Below are 21,380 nucleotides of genomic sequence, written 5' to 3' on the forward strand. Positions count from 1 at the left end.
CCAGTCTCCTCCGGCAAGGAGGCAGACGGTGGTGGCTGCCTGCAGGAGCTGGAATTACAGCCAGTGTAACTGTAGGGACCGGGGTCGGGTGGTGGCCCGCCGGTACCGAAACCGGGGAACCGATTGGAAACCGGAGCACCAGGAGGGGTACTCAGACCCAGTACGAAGCCCCGAACCGACAGGGCGGAGTCAAATCAACTGATTGAGGACTGGACTTAAGGACCTTTCCCACACAAGACCCGTTAGAAGACAACAGCCCAGCCATACAGGGTAAAGCCACCGCCAAGGTATAGAGACCCAAAGGGCCAGCATCTGCGGGCAAACAGGGCTCTTCCGACAACCAGCAAGCCGGGAAGCAGACTACCGTTGCTTAGGCATAGGAGTCAAACATTCACACAAAGAGGTGCAGGAGAAAGGCGGAAACCACCAACCTGTTAAGGGAGAAGCTGCAGCCGGCTGCGGGCCCCGTTCATCATCCCGTTTGGTTTACCAGAGACTCCAGTGCATTGTCATAGTGAGTACACCAGTGCCTTCAGGCTGTGCACCGTACCGCACCAGCATCCAGCCCGCGCCTGTCCCCTCGCCTCAGCACCTCCCTCGGGCCCCAGGGACCATTACTCCCCTACCCACGGAGGGGTCAGCACCAAGCTGCGCAACACCATCCCCGGGAGGCCTAGTTAACGGCAGCGGTGGTGTCCATCTATATAAAATGAAAAATACAGCATATTAAGGGGCAAAACTTCAAAGATAACTGGTTCCTCTGATTTCTACTCTTAGTTCACAAGTTTTTGGGGCGTTTTTCCATGAAGGTTTTGTATGCAAAAAAATGCTGTATTTTACAGTAAGAGAAATATAAATGAGATTTTCTAAAATCTCATTTACACATTAGTATTTTTTTTTGTTGTGTTTTTGAATCTGTGATGTTTGTGGGTTTTTTGTTGTTTTTTTTTAATGCGGTGTGTCAATTCTCTTCGCTTTTTTTCCTACAGTTTTCCCCCATGGTGGTCAAAATGGCTTAGTACAAAAAAAAATAACCGCACATAGTTTCCTGGGTTTTTTGGGCTGCAACCTACTTTTTTCATGCAGAAAACACATAAAAAATTGTACATGAGAACATTCCCTAATAGTAGAGCTGCAAATAAACATTACTGCCTAGTTCTTATGACGAGCATGCACATAATGTGTCCTCAAGTTACACAATTTAATTCCTCAAAACTGTCGTTGTTGCCCATAGCAACCAATCACAGTGCTGCTTACACTTTAACATAGCTCTGTAGAAAATGAAAGCTGATCTATAATTGGTTGTTATGGGCAACAACAGTTTTGTCTCTAGACTGAGGCCCATTAAGTTAACATTACATTCGTACCTTGTACACTGATTTCCTCAGCTTCCTGGTGTGTATTTCTTTGCAGGGCACAGAAAAAAACGGCAGAATTATTCATATTAAAGCCGAATGTGATGGAAGACAATGTAGCGTTTTGTGCCGCCTCTATTAACTCTTTGTTTTCACTTCCTTGCAAAAGACTTACTAATGGCGTGACTGTCACTCTTGAGATGTAGGACTTATCCTTCAGACAAGGATCAATGCACGATAAATTCACGGAGATACCTAGGATAATTATTGTGAGATAATTATTGACAAAATTTTCTGTCAGGATAATTTCTTATTTATCAATCAAGGAAGCCAAAAACATCTCCTCTAATTGAAGATTTTATTCTCCTATATGAGGAAACAACTCAAGAAGCACCTTCCCAGATCAATAGGCGAGAGTACAGTGTCTGACCTATTTATGATTACATTTTTTTTTTTATAGTAATACTTCAAAGGATCAGCTGCAAAAATCATGTATCATCTTAACCTTTAAACATGTCCCTTAATTTCCAGCCCACCAGATAAGGAACTTGTAGCAATAATCTATTTTAGAAAGTACATTGTTTGTCCTTGGAAAAATATTTCATCTCCTGCAATATTGTCCAGATAGGAGAAGCATAGATAGACAAAGTCTGGTGAATAGCTTGCTCTTCTCCTCTTCATATATCAGTATATACAAAAATGATGAATACAGAGAATTAAAATTACTTCTAATAGCTATTATACAAGACTAAAATTCCTATAGCACTACTTATAATGAATACAGACTATTACATTTTAATACAAGATTAAAATTCCTAGAACATTTTGTAATATACAATACCATGCAAAAGTTTTAGACAGTGGGTGAAAAAAGAAGAATGCTTTAAAAAATAAGTGTTATTAGTTTATTTTTAATTAAAAAAATGGAAAGTGAAAGCATGAAAGGAAAATCCAAATCAAAACAAGTATTTGATGTGCTCCATTTGCTTTCACAACATCATAAAGTCTTCTATGTATACTTACACAAAGTCAGGAGTGTTGTAGTATTATAGCAAGGAGTAAGACTAAATGCCTTTTCTCATCCAATAAAATCAGATAAATTAATGTAATCACTCTCTCTGATTGTAGTGTGATTTGATTTTCTCGGATGTAGAGGAGAGAGAATAAAATGTCATTGTGTCAGTCTGTGAAAATTAGACTGGGTGAGGTCCGATCATTGGACGTGATTCTTTCCTCCGACTGAGTCAGCCTTGTGCACGGCCCCATAGCATAACATTGGTCCAAGTGCGATACAATGTTTTGTCGGATAATACTTGGAGACAAAAATACGGTCATGTGCATAAGGGCTCATTTAGCTGACTGTTCCGTTTGTCCTGAACAGTTCCTTCTTTTTTGCGGACCTACTGACAAGACCAACTTTTCAATGTCTTTTGTGTAGGATCGGATGGCATACAGAAGCACTTCCATGTGCTTTTAGTTTCTACAAGAAAACACATCAGAGTCTGTATGTCCGGTCCGTTATTATGGAACATATCCTATTCTATTCCGTAATTGCGGGCCATGACTCAATGTAAGACATACGGAAGCACATCCATGTGGCTTCCGTCGGGTGCCCCTGCAGTCTGTGTCCCACTCCCACGCCAGCCTTGCAGCTGCCCACACTGCGGTGTGTCGGTATCTGCTCACACAACAGTGTGGGTTTGATGAATGCCGACATCAGGAGGTTAGCTAAGTTCATTACCTGTGGTGATGATCTCCGCTGTACTCCTGCGGTGAGATGTCAGTGGTCATTGAACTCAGTGACGAGCGCTGATGTCACGAGATCAGCAGAGTTCATCACTGCAGGTAATGAACTCTGCTAACCTCATGACGTCGGCGCACATCATGCTCTGCAGTGACCTGGCCTGACTTATTGATGTTGGCTCAAGTCAGAGCACCGGTCTCCCAGCCAACGGGGAACATTCTGTTCTTCATTGACTGGAAAAGTGAGTATGGATCGTTATGGGACCCCCTTATTGGATTACGCTGGACCCAATTTGTTTTTTCTTTTCAATAAATTGGTGAAAGAGGGAATGTGTTGGGGAGTGTTTTTCCAAATATAAATTTGTTTGTCTGTTTTTTTTTCATTACTAACTGGGTTAGTGATGCCGGGTATCTGATAGATTCCATGACATTACTAGCCTGGCTTGATGCCAGGTGACATTACACAGCTGCTATCAACCCCATATATTATCCCGTTTGCCACCGCACCAGGGCAACGGGATGAACTTGTACGAAGCACCAGAATTGGTGCATCTAATGGATGCACCACTTTTGGGGCTGTGCGGCCTGCTATATTTAGGCTGGAGAGGATCTCCATAGCCTGAGCATACCAGACCACAGCTGTCCACTTTACCTTGGCTGGTGAATAAATTTTGGGGGGACCCCACGTTTTTTCTTTTAAATTATTTTATTTAATTTAAAATAACAGCATAGGGTGTCCTTTGTTTAGGATTACCATCCAAGGTAAAGCTGCCAGCTGCGGTCTGCAGGCTGCCGCTGTCTGCTTCACCTTATCTTGCTAAAAAAAATAGGGGGGACCCCACGGCATTTTTTTTAATTATTAATTTATTTTTTGACTAAGAGAGAGGCTAAACACCCGTTAGTGCCGTATGAAAGGCGCTAAAGGGTGCAAAATTACAAAATGCAGGGTAGAGGGACATTATTTATGTCTTTAACATCTATCTATCTAACCCTCTATTTATTTATCTATTCAGCCATCTATCTTTCTAGCTTTTGACTGTATGTAATGCTCCTTCTGTTTTGTTTTTTTTTTGTTTTTTTTGCAGTCAGTAAAAAAATTGAAGGCACATTGATGAAACATAGATGACACACGGACAGTATACAGAACGGATATGGATGTCACACGGATGTCATACAGATGCATCCTTGGAAAAACTGGACCATTTTTTGCGGACCGCAAAAAAAGGGACGGTTGTGTGAATGTAGCCTAAGCCCTAAGACTAATGGTGGTGTCACACACAGCAACGACAACGACATTGCTGCTAAGTTGCCATTTTCTGTGACGCAGTAACGACCTCAACAGCGACGTCGCTGTGTGTGACACATAACAACGATCAGACCCCTGCTGCGAGATCGCTGCTCGCTCTTGAATATTCCAGGTCATTTTTTGATCGCTGCTATCCCGCTGCGCCACATGCATCCTTGTGTTTGACACTGCAGCAGCGACGGTTGCGACGACTTTGAAGGCAGTGACGTAGGACTGAAGGCAGGACAAGGGCGTGTTTTTGCGGTGTTTTTTACAACGCCCCCACGACTCCGATTGGTGGTCATAACAGCGTTCCGATTGGGTAACTTGCCGAAGGCGTTACAGTGATTTCATTCTTTAAGTTCCATTCTTTGTTCCACGTAGTAGAGTCTCTGTCTGGTGTCGCTAGTGTGTCGTTCTTTTTTGTGTCTTCCTTTTGTTTGGCACGGTCACCCAATCAGGCGCCGCTGTAGTGATCACCAATCGGAACAGAGGGGCGTGAAAAAGGCAACGCAAAGGCACTGTAGCGATCACCAATCGGAACAGAGGGGCGAGAAAAGAGGCAACGCAAAACATGTCTAGGGGTAAACACCACGCCTCTATCAAGGTCTGAGTCGTCGCACAGCGACGCGTGTGACACGTCCCAATGACCGTCGAGTTCGCTATGATCGCTGCTCAGTCGCTGCTTAAAATTACATGTTTGACAGCTAACTAGCGATCATGTAAGGCTAAGTTCACATTTCCGTTGATTTGTATCAGTCACATGCGTCGCTTGACGCATGTGACTGATGCGCTGTTCAACGCTGTACAACGGATGACAAAGAACAGAATTCTTTGTCGGATTCCGTTGTGTGCGGGGGGCGGAGTTCGGGGGCAGAGCCGAGCGGGGGGCGGGGCCAGGCGCTGAGGATGTCAGTGGAAGTGCTGCGGTCTGCATGGCTGGGGACAGGTGAGTGTATCTGTGAGTGAGTGAGTGTGTGTATGTGCATGTATGTATGTATGTATGTATGTGTGTGCACATGCAAAGTGCGGGAGGGGGCGGAGCCGAGCGGGGGGCGGGGCCAGGCGCTGAGGATGTCAGTAGAAGTGCTGCGGTCTGCATGGCTGGGGACAGGTGAGTGTATGTGTGAGTGTGTGTATGTGCATGTATGTATGTATGTATGTATGTGTGTGTGTGCACATGCAAAGTGCGGGAGGGGGCGGAGCCGAGCAGGGGGCGGGGTCAGACGAGGGTGTCAGTGGCAGTGCTTGTCTGCATGGCTGGGGACAGGTGTGTGTGTGTGTGTGTGTGTACACACATGTGCGGAGTGCGGGAGGGGGCGGGGCCGAGCGGGGAAGTGTCGGCCTCCCTGCACACGTAACCAGCCTAAATATCGGGTAACAGCAAAGCACCCGATGTTTACCTTGGTTACCCGATATTTACCTTGGTTACGGGCCTACACCGCTTAGCGCTGGCTCCTTGCACCGTAACCAGGGTAAATATCGGGTAACCAACCAAAGCTGGTGACGTGTGCAGGGAGCCAGAGAGCATGCGCAGCGAAATCCGACGGATCTCGCTGCTCAAAAAACGTTACATGCTGCGTTCCCCCCGCCCGGCGGTCAGCCGTTCCACGACTGATCAGTCGGGCGGAGGGTGCAACTCAGCATCATCAGTCACAATCCGCTGCTCATACAAGTCTATGGGAGCAGCGGAATCCGCTAAACGGATTCCGCTGTTTACAAGAGCAGCGGATTGTGACTGATAGATTTTAGCGGAAATGTGAACTTAGCCTAAGCAATTATTATCACCAAACAGGAGATAATCATCATTTGCATAATCAGGTGGTTGAAACACATTCATTAACTGAAACAGACACAGCTGTGCACAAGAATTAAAACTGTGAGGAGCAGACAAGCACTGCTACAAAAGTTAGGTTGTGAAAAACCGTATCATGTCACAGGTGATACACCATGGAGAGGCTGAGCACAGAAACAGGACAGAAGGTAGTTGTACTTCAACAATGTCTATCCAAGACAGACTGTGGCTTCAAGATGTGCTGTTTAAGTTCTTTTGAAGAAGCACCAAGAAATATGCAGCACTGAGGAACATAGACCTAATGGTTGGCCAAGGAAACATTGCAACAGAAGAAAGATACATCATGCTTACTTTTGTCTTTTCTAATACAAATGTATATAACAATATTTGGAAGATTTTTTTGGATCCCAATCCCTATGTAACGTTGAATGTTTCTTATTTATTGAATTACCAAACAATTCAGATTAAATTGACATTTCAAGCTGACACTGACTGTATTATTGCAGGTCAAATGCACTGCCACAGACTTGAGAATTAGGTGAAGATGTGGAGATTTCTTTGTCCTTGAATTTATAGAGCTGAGCACAAAAATATTGAATATAAGGGGTACTTTGCACGCTGCGACATCGCTACTGCGATATCGTCGGGGTCAAATCGAAAGTGACGCACATCCGGCGCCGGTAACGACGTCGCAACGTGTAAATCCTAGATGCACCGATTAACGATCGCAAAATCTTTGAAAATCGGTGATCTGTGTAGTGTCGGTCATTTTCATAATGTCGCACCAATAGGAGATACGATGTTGTTCGTCGTTCCTGCGGCAGCACACATCGCTGTGTGTGACACCGCAGGAGCGAGGAACATCTCCTTACCTGCCTCCACCAGCAATGAGGAGGAAAGGAGGTGGGCGGGATGTTTACGTCCCGCTCATCTCCGCCCCTCCGCTTCTATTGGCCGCCTGCCGTGTGATGTCGCAGTGACGCTGCACGACCCGCCCCCTTAGGAAGGAGGTGGGTCGCCGGCCAGAGCGACGTCACAGGGCAGGTAAGTGCGTGTGAAGCTGCCATAGCAATAATGTTGGCTACGGCAGCTATCACAAGATATCGCATGTGCGATGTGGGCGGGTACTATCACGCTCGGCATTGCTAGCCGATGCAAAGTACCCCTAAGTACTTTAGGGTGCTATAGACCACTTAGAGGATATTTTTCTATGCTGAATATTCCAAAATTCTTTTTTCTCCCTATCAGACATGAAATTAGAATAAACCTTTCCCGTTGTAGGGCAATTAGGAACCAAAATTATTTATATTTGCCAAATACCAGAATAATGAGACAGAGAGAATGTTTTAAGGCATTTTTATCACTTTCTGCAAGGTCAAAAGTTTCCATCCATTTCATTAGTACTTTGTACCATTGCCCTTAAACTGTATGACTTGGTTCAAATATTTTAGATCTCCTTCCACAGGCTTCTCACAATAGTTGGTAGGAATTTGGGCCCATTCCTCCTGTCAAAACTGGTGTAACAGCCATATTTGTAGGTCGCCTTCCTCACACCGGCCTTTTCAGCTTTGCCCATAAATTTTCAATAGGACTGAGATCAAGGCCACTTCAAAACATTGACTTTGTTATCCTTAATCCCTTAACGACCGTGGGCCTTAACGGTACCTCCTAAGCCATATAGTTGTAATCACTGGAGTGAATCTGCGATCCACTCGTGCCTGTTAATCCTTTAAATTGCACTGTAACAATGGGACAGAGCGATTTAAATCCCCGCAGCGGTAAATTTTCAATTACCCGGCCCCATCGGCGGTGCTGTGACATGATCACTGGGAGCCGATGGTTGCCATGGTAGCACAGGGTCATGTGATCACTCATATAGCTCTCATGGCTCACTTCCTGTTTCACCCGGTTGAGTGCTGTCAGTAACAAGCGGTATTTCTAGTGATCACAGCTGTGTAGCTGTGATCAAACAAAAATGAATGAGCGATCAGATTGCTGATCCTTATAGTCCCCCAGGGCAACTAGTAAAATAAAAAAAGTAAAAAAAGAAGTTTTAAAATATAAAACCTAAAAGTTTAAATCACCCCTTATTCGCCACATTGAAAATTAAAGGGTTAAAAAAATAAAAGATATAAAATCAATTAATCTGATAAGTAAATGACATAGCGGCAAAAAAATCCAAACGCCACAATTAAGTTTTTTGGTCACCGCAAATTTTGCGCAAAATGCAATAATAACCTATCAAAACGTAGTATCTGCGCAAAAATGGTACCATTAGAAACATCAGCTTGAGACACAAAAAATAAGCCATCACTGAGCCATAGATCCCGAAAAATAAGACCGCTTTTCTAGGTCGTGGAAAATGGTGCAAAAAAGCACCACTTTTTTTGGACAAACTTCTGAATTTTTTTAACCCCTTATATAAAAGTAAACCTATACATGTTTCGGTCTAAACAGGCATCATACTGACATATCAGTTTTACCATATAGTGAACACTGGGAATAAAATATCCCAAAAACAATCATGCAATCACACTTTTTTTGCAATTTTTCCACATTTTGGAATTCTCTTGCTGTGTTCCTGTAAACTATATGGTAAAACGTATTGTTTTATTTAAAAGTACAACTCATTCCACAAAAAAGCAAGCCCTCACATGGTAGATTGATGGAAAAATAAAAAAGTTACGGCTCTCGAAAGAAGGGGAGCAAAAAAAAAAACAATAAAAAAACAGAAAATCGTCCGTGTGTGAAGGGGTTAAGCCACTTTGGAATCAGTTTGGCAGTTGGTTTCGGGTCATTGTCCATTTTGAAGACCCATTTCCACCCAAGCTTTAAGTTCCGGGCTGATGTCTTGAGATAGTAGAAGGCAAAAGGCCACACAATATAATTGGGGAAAGGACAGCATGATGCACCTTCCTACATGGCACACTCTAAGCATATAAGAACAAGGAGAACAAAAAGAGTGTATTGCAAAATTAACAAATTTATTGAGACACAGGACTGGCACAATAGAGGATAAGCGGCAACATCAAAGGCATGTGTGAGACAGAAAATTGTATAGATGATGTTAAAACATACAATATAATATCAATGGGCCACCATAAGATAATGAATATTGCATAAACATGAGTAACTGTTGGGATGGCAACAAAATTACATATATGTGACCAATATGCACGTGCAATTACAGCCAATTGCAATGAAAAAATGGAGGAAATGTCATAAGCACAAGATACGTGCCCCCCATTAAATCATGCATTGGGAATAATCAAGGCCATCAGCACAATACCCATGATAGTTATCATATAGCATTTGCAAAAATTGAAACATAGGTGTTCATAAAAGGGTCATAGATGAATATTATAATCAGTGCTGGTACGCATAGGTAAGGCAGGAATCATAAATTGTAAATGCAATGATCCAACGCAGCGTCAGCATCACATATAACCCATAAGACACAGGCAAAATGCTATAATGGACATGAGAAATACATTTGCATAGCAAAGCAAGGTGGCAGGCACATTGAGCCTGAATCAGGCATAGAGTAAAAAAACAATGGGCGCAGACCCTGAATGGAAGCATACCCATAAAGCACACACAGCCAGTGAGTAGCAGCAAGAGGTCCCCCTGGAGACCCCGACGTATACGTTTCACGATCCTATGAGTGTGATCATTTCATCAGGGGGATGACCACGCTGTGAATGAAACATGCTTTTAAGCATGGAGCCATACCTCCCTGGTCACTCCCCCAACAGCGTCAGCACAGACCGCATCACAGGAAGTCCCGGGCCCGGAATCCCCGGCAATCAACGCCCATCAAAGTGGTATGCGCATGCGCGGAGATGAAGACGCGTCACTCATAACCAGCGCATGCGCAGAGGCGATTAAAGATGCCGAGGAGACCGGCTGTTACCCGGAAATGCGGCTGACAGACGCAGAGGGGAGGGAGGGACCAGGGAGGGGGCATGAGAAAAGAGTAACATAGATCACATGGAAGGAAAATACAATGCAAACGATCTTGTAGTCTTGAGTATAAGTCCAAATCCGTGATCCCAATCATAGAGAATATGAGAGAATGCCATGCAGAGGTATTCAGCGCTCCTAAAGAAGTGCCAGGAGAAATTTATTACTGAAATTAAAAACAAAAAAGTAGATAATTAAAAAACGAGGCACTTAAAACCAGGGAGACAGGAAAAAGAGACAATGCATTATCACAAAAATGGTGCAAAGCTAAGGTGTTCATTTAACCCCCTAGGGGACATTGTTCCCAAGGTGTAAATCCAGCGAGTTTCACGTTGTGCTAGAATTTTTCGTACATTCCCTCCTCGTGCACCCCCATGGATAACATCTATACCCCTAACAAGCAGGGATCTAGGATCACATGCATGGAAGGCACGAAAATGACGTGGGAGGGTCTTAAGGCTGGAAGTATCAACCACCGTCCGGGCCGCAGCAATGTCCCTCACATGTTCCCTCACGCGTTTGCGTAACTCTCTGCTGGTGAGACCTATATATATCATGCGGCACCCACAAGTGGCATAATAGACCACATTGCTGGTGCCGCACGATACATAGTGCCGAATATCGTAAGTACGGACCCCATCAGCAGAGGTGAAGGATGAACTGCGAAGGACATTGCTGCAGGCCAGACAGTGGCCGCAGGGAAAACAGCCCTTGAGGGGGCTACCAAGGTCCAAAAAAGTACTGGGCTGACGTGGGATGTAATGACTCCGGACAAGAATGTCACGGAGATTACGTGACCTACGAGATGTCAAAAGTGGATAATCAGATAATAAATTGCAGAGGGTAGAATCAGACTGGAGGACCCCCCAATGCCTGTTCAGGATAGACCGCATACTATTCCATTCGTGATTAAATGTGGAGATAAACCGAATCGGACCAGGATTAGAGGAGATGCCAGACTTAACCGCCCCACCATAAAGCAAAGTTGAATGAGGGGTATGTTTTGCCCGTAAATAAGCTCTTTTTATGCTCCTATTACTATAACCCCGCTCTTGAAACCGAATTGTAAGATCCGCCGCTTGCTCCTCAAACTTAGAGTCGGAGGAGCAAATGCGCTTCATGCGCAAAAATTGACCCGTCGGAATGGCTCGAATAGTAGACTGATCATGGGACGACGAGGCATGAAGCAAGGAGTTAACCGAAGTTGTTTTACGGAAAACATCTCTCTGGATAACCTGATTGCCATCAATCTCAATGTCAATATCAAGGAAATCCAGACGTCTTGCATTACTCCTATGGGTTAATTTAATATTATAGGAGTTCATGCCCAGTCGGCCCATGAATTCGTCAAGTTGCTCCGCCCTGCCCGCCCACAAAATAAACAAATCATCAATATATCGCAACCAGCACTGCACATGGGCATCGGCCGGCCCGCCTCCGTCACATAGCAAACCCCTCTCCCAGAAACCCAGGAAGAGGTTTGCGTACGAAGGCGCACAGGCCGCGCCCATGGCAGTGCCGCGCTGCTGCAAATAATAATTATCTTTAAATAAAAAGAAATTGTGGGTAAGGACAAAGCAGAGCAACTCAAGGATTAAGTCACACATCGAGCCATCCCGACCTGAAGCCAACAAAAAATGCTTAGTAGCCTCCAGACCATCCTCATGGCAAATGCAGGTGTAGAGGGACTCAACATCTGCAGTAACAAGCAGTGTCCCCTCATCCACAGAGATGCCATCTATCCTCCTGAGAACGTCCGTAGTGTCACGGACATATGAGGGGAGTGTTTCGACCAATGGTTTTAGGTAATAATCGATAAATCGACATGTTGGCTCACACAGCCCCTCAATGCCGGACACAATGGGACGGCCAGGAGGACAGAGGGCATCTTTGTGGATTTTTGGCAGTAGATAGAAAGTAGATATTTTGAAATATCTACTTTCTATCTACTGCCAAAAATCCACAAAGATGCCCTCTGTCCTCCTGGCCGTCCCATTGTGTCCGGCAATGAGTCCCTCTACACCTGCATTTGCCATGAGGATGGTCTGGAGGCTACTAAGCATTTTTTGTTCTCTATGATTGGGATCACGGATTTGGACTTATACTCAAGACTACAAGATCGTTTGCATTGTATTTTCCTTCCATGTGATCTATGTTACTCTTTTCTCATGCCCCCTCCCTGGTCCCTCCCTCCCCTCTGCGTCTGTCAGCCGCATTTCCGGGTAACAGCCGGTCTCCTCGGCATCTTTAATCGCCTCTGCGCATGCGCTGGTTATGAGTGACGCGTCTTCATCTCCGCGCATGCGCATACCACTTTGATGGGCGTTGATTGCCGGGGATTCCGGGCCCGGGACTTCCTGTGATGCGGTCTGTGCTGACGCTGTTGGGGGAGTGACCAGGGAGGTATGGCGCCATGCTTAAAAGCATGTTTCATTCACAGCGTGGTCATCCCCCTGATGAAATGATCACACTCATAGGATCGTGAAACGTATACGTCGGGGTCTCCAGGGGGACCTCTTGCTGCTACTCACTGGCTGTGTGTGCTTTATGGGTATGCTTCCATTCAGGGTCTGCGCCCATTGTTTTTTTACTCTATGCCTGATTCAGGCTCAATGTGCCTGCCACCTTGCTTTGCTATGCAAATGTATTTCTCATGTCCATTATAGCATTTTGCCTGTGTCTTATGGGTTATATGTGATGCTGACGCTGCGTTGGATCATTGCATTTACAATTTATGATTCCTGCCTTACCTATGCGTACCAGCACTGATTATAATATTCATCTATGACCCTTTTATGAACACCTATGTTTCAATTTTTGCAAATGCTATATGATAACTATCATGGGTATTGTGCTGATGGCCTTGATTATTCCCAATGCATGATTTAATGGGGGGCACGTATCTTGTGCTTATGACATTTCCTCCATTTTTTCATTGCAATTGGCTGTAATTGCACGTGCATATTGGTCACATATATGTAATTTTGTTGCCATCCCAACAGTTACTCATGTTTATGCAATATTCATTATCTTATGGTGGCCCATTGATATTATATTGTATGTTTTAACATCATCTATACAATTTTCTGTCTCACACATGCCTTTGATGTTGCCGCTTATCCTCTATTGTGCCAGTCCTGTGTCTCAATAAATTTGTTAATTTTGCAATACACTCTTTTTGTTCTCCTTGTTCTTTGATGTCTTGAGATGTTGCTTCAATATTGCCACTTAATCTTTTTTCATAATGACGCCATCTATATTGTGAAGTGCACCAGTCCCTCCTGCAGCAAAACAACCCCAAAACATGATGCTGCCACCCACGTGTTTCACTGTTGGGATGGTGTTCTAAGGCTTCAAAGATCCTCCCTTTTTCTTCCAAACTTAACGATTATTATTAATTATTATTATTATTATTATTATTATTATTATTATGGCCAAACAGTTAAATTTTAGTATCATCAAACCACAGGACATGTCTGCAAAAATGAAGGTCTTTGTTCCTGCATGCATTTGCAAACATTAATCAGCCTTTTTTATGCTTTTTTTGGAGTAATGACTTCTTCCTGGAAGAGTGGCCTTTCAGCCCATGTTGATATAGTAGTTGTTTCACTGTGGATAATGACACACTCTTACCAGCTTCCACCAGCATCTTCACAAGGTGTTTTGCTTTTGTTCTTCGGTTGATATGCACATGTCTGACCAAGCACGGTCATCTCTGGTACACAGAACCTGTCTCCTTCCTTAGTGGTATTATGGCTGGACATTTTCATCTTGTTCGTACTTGCGTATGATTGTTTATACAGATATGCAAGGCGCCTTCAGGTATCTGGCAAGTCCACAATTCTCTTGCTGAGATCTTGGCTGATTTCTTTTGACTTTCCCATGATGCTACACACAGAAGCCATGTGTTTCAGGTGTGCATTAAAATACATCCACAGGTGTGTCTCTAACTCAGTTGTTGCCAATAAACCTATCAGAAGCTTCCAAAGACATAACATCATCATATGGGCTGTCCCATATTGTTTAAAGGCATAGTGCTCTTAGTGTATGTATGTGCCTCCCCCGTGTCAGCAGCCGGGCTGCTCGGATCAGGATCCGCGGTGGCTTGAGTCCGGACCCAGGGGTCGTGCAGCCACTCAAATGAAAAGGGTATTTACAGGGGGTTATGTTTAGAGTCCGTGATGCCACCCGTGGTATGTGGTAATGTGGAATACACCTCTGCAGTTGGGAGTACCCGGGGGTGATGAAGTGGGGCAGCCAGATGTTAGAACCCTTCATGGGTAGGGGGGATGCCCCGGGACTCAGTGATGGGAGTTTGGGGATGCCATGAAGAGCGACACTGTCAAATGGATAAACCAAAGTTCTGGACATCGCTACCGCTGAGGGAAGCTAGTTTGGGTCCCGTCCCCGATGGTGCTGCCTGGTGATCTGTGACCTTCCTCCTGGCACTTATTTAACTTCTTGGTTGGTCCCGGTAGCATAAAACTAGTAGGGTCCTGCTCCCCAGTGTGGCTAACTGAGGGAGCTTGCTCTCAGGGTTCACGCTTGGGATTTGCTGGACCGTTTTAGTGGAAGTCCTATCCCCCTCATTGCGCTAGTACCCCGATTTTGGGCGGGTGGAGAACGGATCTTGAAGGCTCCGTTCTCGATGGGTAAATTGTCAGGTTGCCTGAAGCTGCTCCCTGACCTAGGGTCCACGTACCCCGTCGTGCCCTGGTCCCAGCCCGGTGATGGTACAAGGCCGCCGGCTGTCCTCCTCGACAGTTCTGTGCCCCTTGTCATGATCCCCTGCAACCGGGGGTCCAGCTCCTACTAAGCCCAGACCACCATCTGCTACCTAGTTGCTTCCAAGGAGCCCGGCTCCTGACCTCGTCTCTCCTTCACTTCCTACACTTCACCCTTCACTCTCCAACAACTCTCTGACACTCCTGACCTCGCCAACCAACCCCCCAAGTGGGCGACCCTATTCCTCTCAGGCTGTCCTTTGGTGTGTCTGGGGGGTGTGGTGCAGAGTGTACCTAGGATTTTAATTGGCTGATGTAGGCAACACCATGTAGTTGGGGACCCGTAACCAAGGAGGAGGTGGATATTGCACAGAAGGGAAGATGGCACAATACCCTGTGACGACCTGATAGGCCAGGGCGTCACATGTAAACTTTTGACTTTGCAGAAAGTAATAAAAATGCCTTGAACATGCTCTTTCTCTAATTATGCTGACATTTGGAAAATACAAAAAATTTTGGTTGCGTATTGACCTAGAACGGGAAAGGTTTATTCTGATTTCATGTCACATAGTGAGAAAAACATGCAGATGTATCTTTATAGATAGATGTAAACTTCAGATTTCAACTGTGTATAAATATACATTTACAAATGTACAGTCCATGCATACAATTTTACAGGAATTTAGGCTTTTAAAATACTATAACAGTGAGTAGTACAAGTGTATTTGTTTTCTAATTTTCTGTCACATTTCTGATATGTGGCTTTGATTATGCACTTGTGACTTTTTTCCATTACTGCTATCTTGTCTTATCAGGTTCCTTGATTCAAATCGGACACCGCTAACAACAGATCAGCACCACTTATAAATAATATAATATTAAAGAATAGTAACAGCAAAATGCTGCAAAGTAATAATGCTTTCAAAAATAGAAGTATTAGTAGTTTATTTTTATCAATTAATAAAATGTAAAGTGAATGCAAAAAAGAGAAATCCTAAATCACCTCAATAATTGGTGTAGGCCTAAATATCTGCTATCAGAATACTGGGTGAGGAACAGAAAAACTATTGTTCCAGTCAAAATTGGAAGATGTCCAGCAGTACCATCAATTCAGAACTAGCAGCAAACAGTAGGAAGTTTTCTTTTGGGCTGATCAATCAAAACGGAAATATATTCCCAATTCCTGAAAATTTGGGATGCTGTGTAAGATGTAAAGAAAACAAGAATACAATAATTTGGAATTTCTTTTCAACAGATTACAAGTTAAAAGTTAGAATTTTTTGCATGTCATTAAAATTTTTTTTTTACTAATTTAGAAATTGATGGCAGCAACACATCTCAAAAAAAGATGGGTCAGCGTAATGTCTGCCATTGTGAAGCATCCACTCTTCTACAACAGTCTGTAAACTGTCCAGAGTTTTGGGAGTGGAGTGTTGTCCTATTCTTGTCTGATGTAGGGTTCTGCTCAACAGTCCTAGGTCTTCTTTGCCAAATTTTGAATTTCCTAATTCACCAAATGTTTGTCATGCTGGTGGGTGTGGACCCACAGCACCACGATGCTCAGCTTACCTGGGAGGGGCTTGACTAAACAGTTACCTGGTTCTTCACTAGAGCCACTGATGGTGTGGTTAGGCTTGCTGCTGCAGGTAGCCCCCAGGTGCCACTCCAGGGCGGTCCCCAGTACTGTATCAGCAGACTCCAAGGGTCAGGAAGGCAGGTACAGAGTCAGGGTATCAGATGAGACAACTGGTACAGACTGGACGTCTGATACATTTAGGATGGCTGGTACAAGCTGGACAACTGATACAGGCAGGACGGGTATTACAGGCTTGCCAGGAACACATGTATGGAATTATTGAACAGGTTCTCGTTTTGGAACTTGAGTACGAAAACACAAGGCAGGCACTAGTCACTGAAACGCAGATTTAAGAACACAGGACTAGCACAAGGTGTTAGCTACCTTATAACTAGCAATCATGCAGGCAGACTGAATTTACACATTGCTCTGGCACTTCCCTAAGGGGGAGGATGCCTTAAGCATCAAGTGCCTCTCATCCTACAGCTGAGAGACACTTCCGGATTAAGCATGTTGCCACTTTTATAATATGGGTGGGCAGTGGGCACATGCCCTAAGCGTGCACTCAGGAAACCTGTGCAGCAGGTGCAGACTTCAAAAACAGGAAGCTGCAGTAGGGACTGGAGACACAGCAGAGCGGCTGAGTTGGTGAGTGTGTTGGCGTCCCCACTGGGTGGCGGAAATGGGACAGCACTGGGATGCTGGCGCTGGCGTTACAATGTCTTCTGTTGCTGAAAGGTCAGGACTGCAGGCAGCTAGATCATCACCCAAATTCTCTATTGCCTTGCTGAAATTTGCAATATCTTCCCTGACATAGACTTTGTCTGGATGGGAGCATATGTTGTTCTAAAACCTTTATATAATGCCCAGCATTGATGGTGCCTTTTAACATGTGTTAGCTGCCGATGTCATAGGCACTAATACAAGATGCAGGATTGAGAACTATGCGCTGATAACAAGCTGGATGGTCTCTCTCCACTTGAGTGTGCAGTACACAGCATTCATGATTTCCATAAAGAATTCAAATTTTGATTTATCTGACCACAGAACAGTTTTCCTTTTGCCTCAGTCCAATTTAAGTGAGCTGGCAGAGAAGATGGCAGCATTTCAGGAGTGGATTTTGTTTAAACATGGCGTTCCATTTGCATGATAAAGTACGTTCCCTAAAAAGGCAGGGGGTAAGTAGTCCAGTATTCAAACTCCAGAAAAAATATAATAAAAAACAATGATACAATCTATATTAGGTATAATGAAATCAAAAGAAATAAAAACAGAACATCCTGGAAAAACAACTAACACTAGCCTACACATTTCAAACTCAAAATGTGTGGACAGTTCTTGGTCATGGCATGACTTCTTTGCATAATAGAGCGTTAATTTGCATTTGTCATTTGCACAGCATACTGTATTCACGATATTCCTGAGCCCATGCAGTGATTTAGATGACCAAATCATGCCTGTTTTTGAATGCAGTACTACCTGAGAGCCTGGAGATCACGAGCGCCTAATATTATCAGCCTTGTCCCTTGTGCACATTGATTTCTGCAGTAGCTGTGAATTTTTGGATGATATTATGTACTGTAGATGACGGTATATTAAAGTCTTTATAATTTTAAGTTGTGGAATTTTTTTCTGCAATTGTGCCTCAATTTTTAGACACAATTGTACACAGATTGGAGAACCTCTAAAGCCAGCTTTACACTCTGCAATGTATCTTACGATGTGTCGGCGGGGTCACGTCGTAAGTGACGCAAATCCGGCATCGTAGGGTACATTGCAGTGTGTAACAGCTACGTGCGATTGCGATTGAACGGTAAAACGTTCATCGCATACACGTCGTTCATTCCTCATGGATTGAACGTCAGGTTGTTCATCGTACCCGGGGTAGCACACATTGCAGTGTGTGACACCCCGGGAACGATTAACTGATCTTACCTGCGTCCTGCGGCTCCCGGCCAGTAATGCGGAAGGAAGGAGGTGGGCGGGATGTTTACGTCCCGCTCAGCTCCGCCCCTCCGCATCTATTGGACGGCTGCCGCGTGATGTCGATGTGACGCCGAACGTCCCTCCTACTCTAGAAAGTGGACGTTCGCCGCCCACATCGAGGTCGTATGGACGGGTAAGTACGTGTGACGGGGGTTAATCGTTTGTGCGGCACGTTCAACAAATTGAACATGCCGCACATACGATGGGGGCGGTGATGATCGCATACGATATCGTATGCAGAATCGTAACATGTAAAGCTGGCTTAACTATCTTTGCTTCTGAGAGACTCTGCCTCTCTAACATGCGATTTTTATACACAGTCATGTGATTTAGTTGAAAGTTTACCGTCCAAGGTTTTTTCATTAGTACCAAATACTTTTGCAACCTTTTGTTAACCCCTGTCAGCAATTTTTAACTTAGTTAATTTTTATTAAATGAAATGGAAAAATGTTCAATATTCATCTTCTGATCTGTGTTCTGGTGTGAAAAAAATGTGTATAAGAGATTTCCAAATCATTGCATTTTTGTTTTCTTTACATTTTACACAGTCACAACTTGTTTGGAATTGGGGTTGTTTAAGGTTGTAACAAAAAGCAGTTTGTTCACCAAAGGGCTGGAGAGCGGTACGCAGGCAATATTGAAGCTTGATGGAAGTTCCTTGCAAGTTTGGAGATAAGTTTCAGAAAATGGAGTTTATTCAGCAATAATGATGTCCTCAATGCCTACATATTCAAACAGACACTTATTCATCATGAAATATCATGAGGGAGGCATTTGACTGGCTCACAATTTATTCTGCAGCAGGACAATGACCCCAAACATATAGCTAATGTCATTAAGATGTGTCTTCAGTGTAAAGAAGAACAAGGAGTCCGAGGGCGCGCATCCAGCTAAAATACATTGCAGCACACAGACTCATTGAGTCCCTGCACTGCGATGTGCCGGCCGCCGATTTAGGCTATTAATATTCACTGCTCCCCATGCCCATAATCCAGGGTGTGGGGAGCAGAGAATATGACGACACCTGACCATGCTGTAAGTGGGCGCAAAGTGACGTCATGCACTGAAGCCAGTTGCGGCATGCCATCATTGGAGAAGTGTGGCGCCCTGGACAAGCCAGGGGCCACAGAGAACAGCACCTACACACCCCACACTCCCGGTCAGGCACACCGAAGTCAGACAAAAACCCTTGTTGCCTTCCTCCAGGGGCTGATGTCAAAACCAGGGGGTGGGCCAGGCGGTTGGCCCCGCCCACCGATGAGTTCACAGTCCTGGAGGCGAGAAAAGTAGGGCAGTTGAGTTGAGGAGTGGAGGGAGTTCAGTTTGAGAGTGGAAAGTGGAAGGAAGGAAAGTGGTAGTAGAGCAGACTGAGGTTGGTCCGGGTGTGTGGCCCGGACGGATCAGCAAGGTTGGCAGACGGTGGTGACCGTCTGCAGGAGTGGCCTATTGGAGCTAACCGTAAGGACCGTGGACGGGCGGTGGCTCGGCGGTACCAGACCGGTACGCAAAGAGAAGCCAGCACCATCCGGCAGGGGCTTACGGACTTACGGCTGAGTGAGTACCACCGTGCCATGCGGCACAGCGCTGCCCCCGCAACCCTGCACCTCACCAGGCCCCGTAACCCGCCTGCCATCCATCCCTACCCCATCACCGGGCCCCGGGACAACCAACCCCCTACCCACGGAGGGGAGAACTAACATCCAGGCTGCTCCCTGCCATTGCTCCCGGGATCCCCGTCCAGAGCAGCGGTGATGTCACCAACCTCACCACAACCGTGGGTGGCATCACGGACAATATCCCCAAACTACACACCAACCCCCCCTTTCACTCACGGGCGAGGAACGCCGCTCGAGTCCCCGGGATCCGGCCCACCGCTCGAGCCACCACCGAGCCGCAGCAGCCGCGGCCGGACCCGAGCAGTGGGAGAGCGCAGCGTCCCCTCCTCCGCCCGCGACAGAAGGACATCAGGGGAGCAGGGGGAAGGTAAGTATAATCTTTTTTTTTTTATTTACTGTGTGCGGTGCCCGGGGGTCTCATATGTTCCAAGCTGCGGCCAGGATGGGTAAATAAACCAGGCTGGGGCCATTATAGGGAGATGCAAACCAGGATGGGGTCATTATGGGGACATGTATACTAGGATGGGGCCATTATGGGGACATGTTTTACAGGATGGGGGCATTATGGGGACATATATACAAGGATGGGGCCATTATTGGGATATATATACCAGGATGGGGCCATTATAGCGACATCACTAGCAAGATGGGGCCATGATGATGACATCTTTACCAAAATACAGACATATATACCAGGATGGGGCCATTCTAGGGACATATATACCAGAATGGGAGAATGGGGACATATACCAGGATGGGGCAAGGATGGGCCATGATGGGAACAAATATATACCAGGATAAAGCCATGATGGGGTAATACACCATTATGTGGCCATAATGCGGACATATACCAGGGTGAAGCCTTGTTAGAGACATATATACCAGGATGAGGTCATATATACCAGGATGGGCTATGATAGGGACATATATACCAGGATGGGGCTATATATACCAGCATATAGCCATGATGAGGTCATACACCAGAATGGGGGACATATTTACCAAGACGTGGCCCAGGGTGTGGAACATTAGTACAGAATGGGGGTCAGTACTACACAATCAAGGGGGAGGGGGGGGCAACTCGTATGTCTTTATAGGATTTAGAGCGCTACGACCCCCCTTACTTCTGACCAACATGTAGCAGGGGGGCCATCGGACTCTAGTTATGTCACTGTTTGCAAGTCTACATCCACAGAAGATCTGAGCTTAAGTCTCCAAGATGTGTGGAACAACTTGCCTGTCAAAAAAAGCTGTGTACAAGTGTACCTAGAAGAATTGATGCTATTTAGGGTGGTCGCATCAAATATTGATTTTATTTAAATTTCTCTTTTGTTCAT

The 21,380-nt window shown here is 45.2% G+C and overlaps 1 protein-coding gene across 1 annotated transcript in view; it reads right to left on the reverse strand.

Annotated features, from left to right (window-relative positions):
- The window catches only part of TMEM156 (transmembrane protein 156), a 66,742-nt gene that overhangs the window by 42,735 nt on the left and 2,627 nt on the right, over positions 1-21,380 (reverse strand). Inside the window, exon 2 of the mRNA XM_075333812.1 lies at positions 1,368-1,610. Within this exon, the coding sequence (XP_075189927.1) occupies positions 1,368-1,610 (243 nt within the window). The remainder of the gene's footprint in view (positions 1-1,367; positions 1,611-21,380) is intronic.

This window comes from Anomaloglossus baeobatrachus, chromosome 1 (assembly GCF_048569485.1).
Source record: "Anomaloglossus baeobatrachus isolate aAnoBae1 chromosome 1, aAnoBae1.hap1, whole genome shotgun sequence".
Classification (NCBI taxonomy): domain Eukaryota; kingdom Metazoa; phylum Chordata; class Amphibia; order Anura; family Aromobatidae; genus Anomaloglossus; species Anomaloglossus baeobatrachus.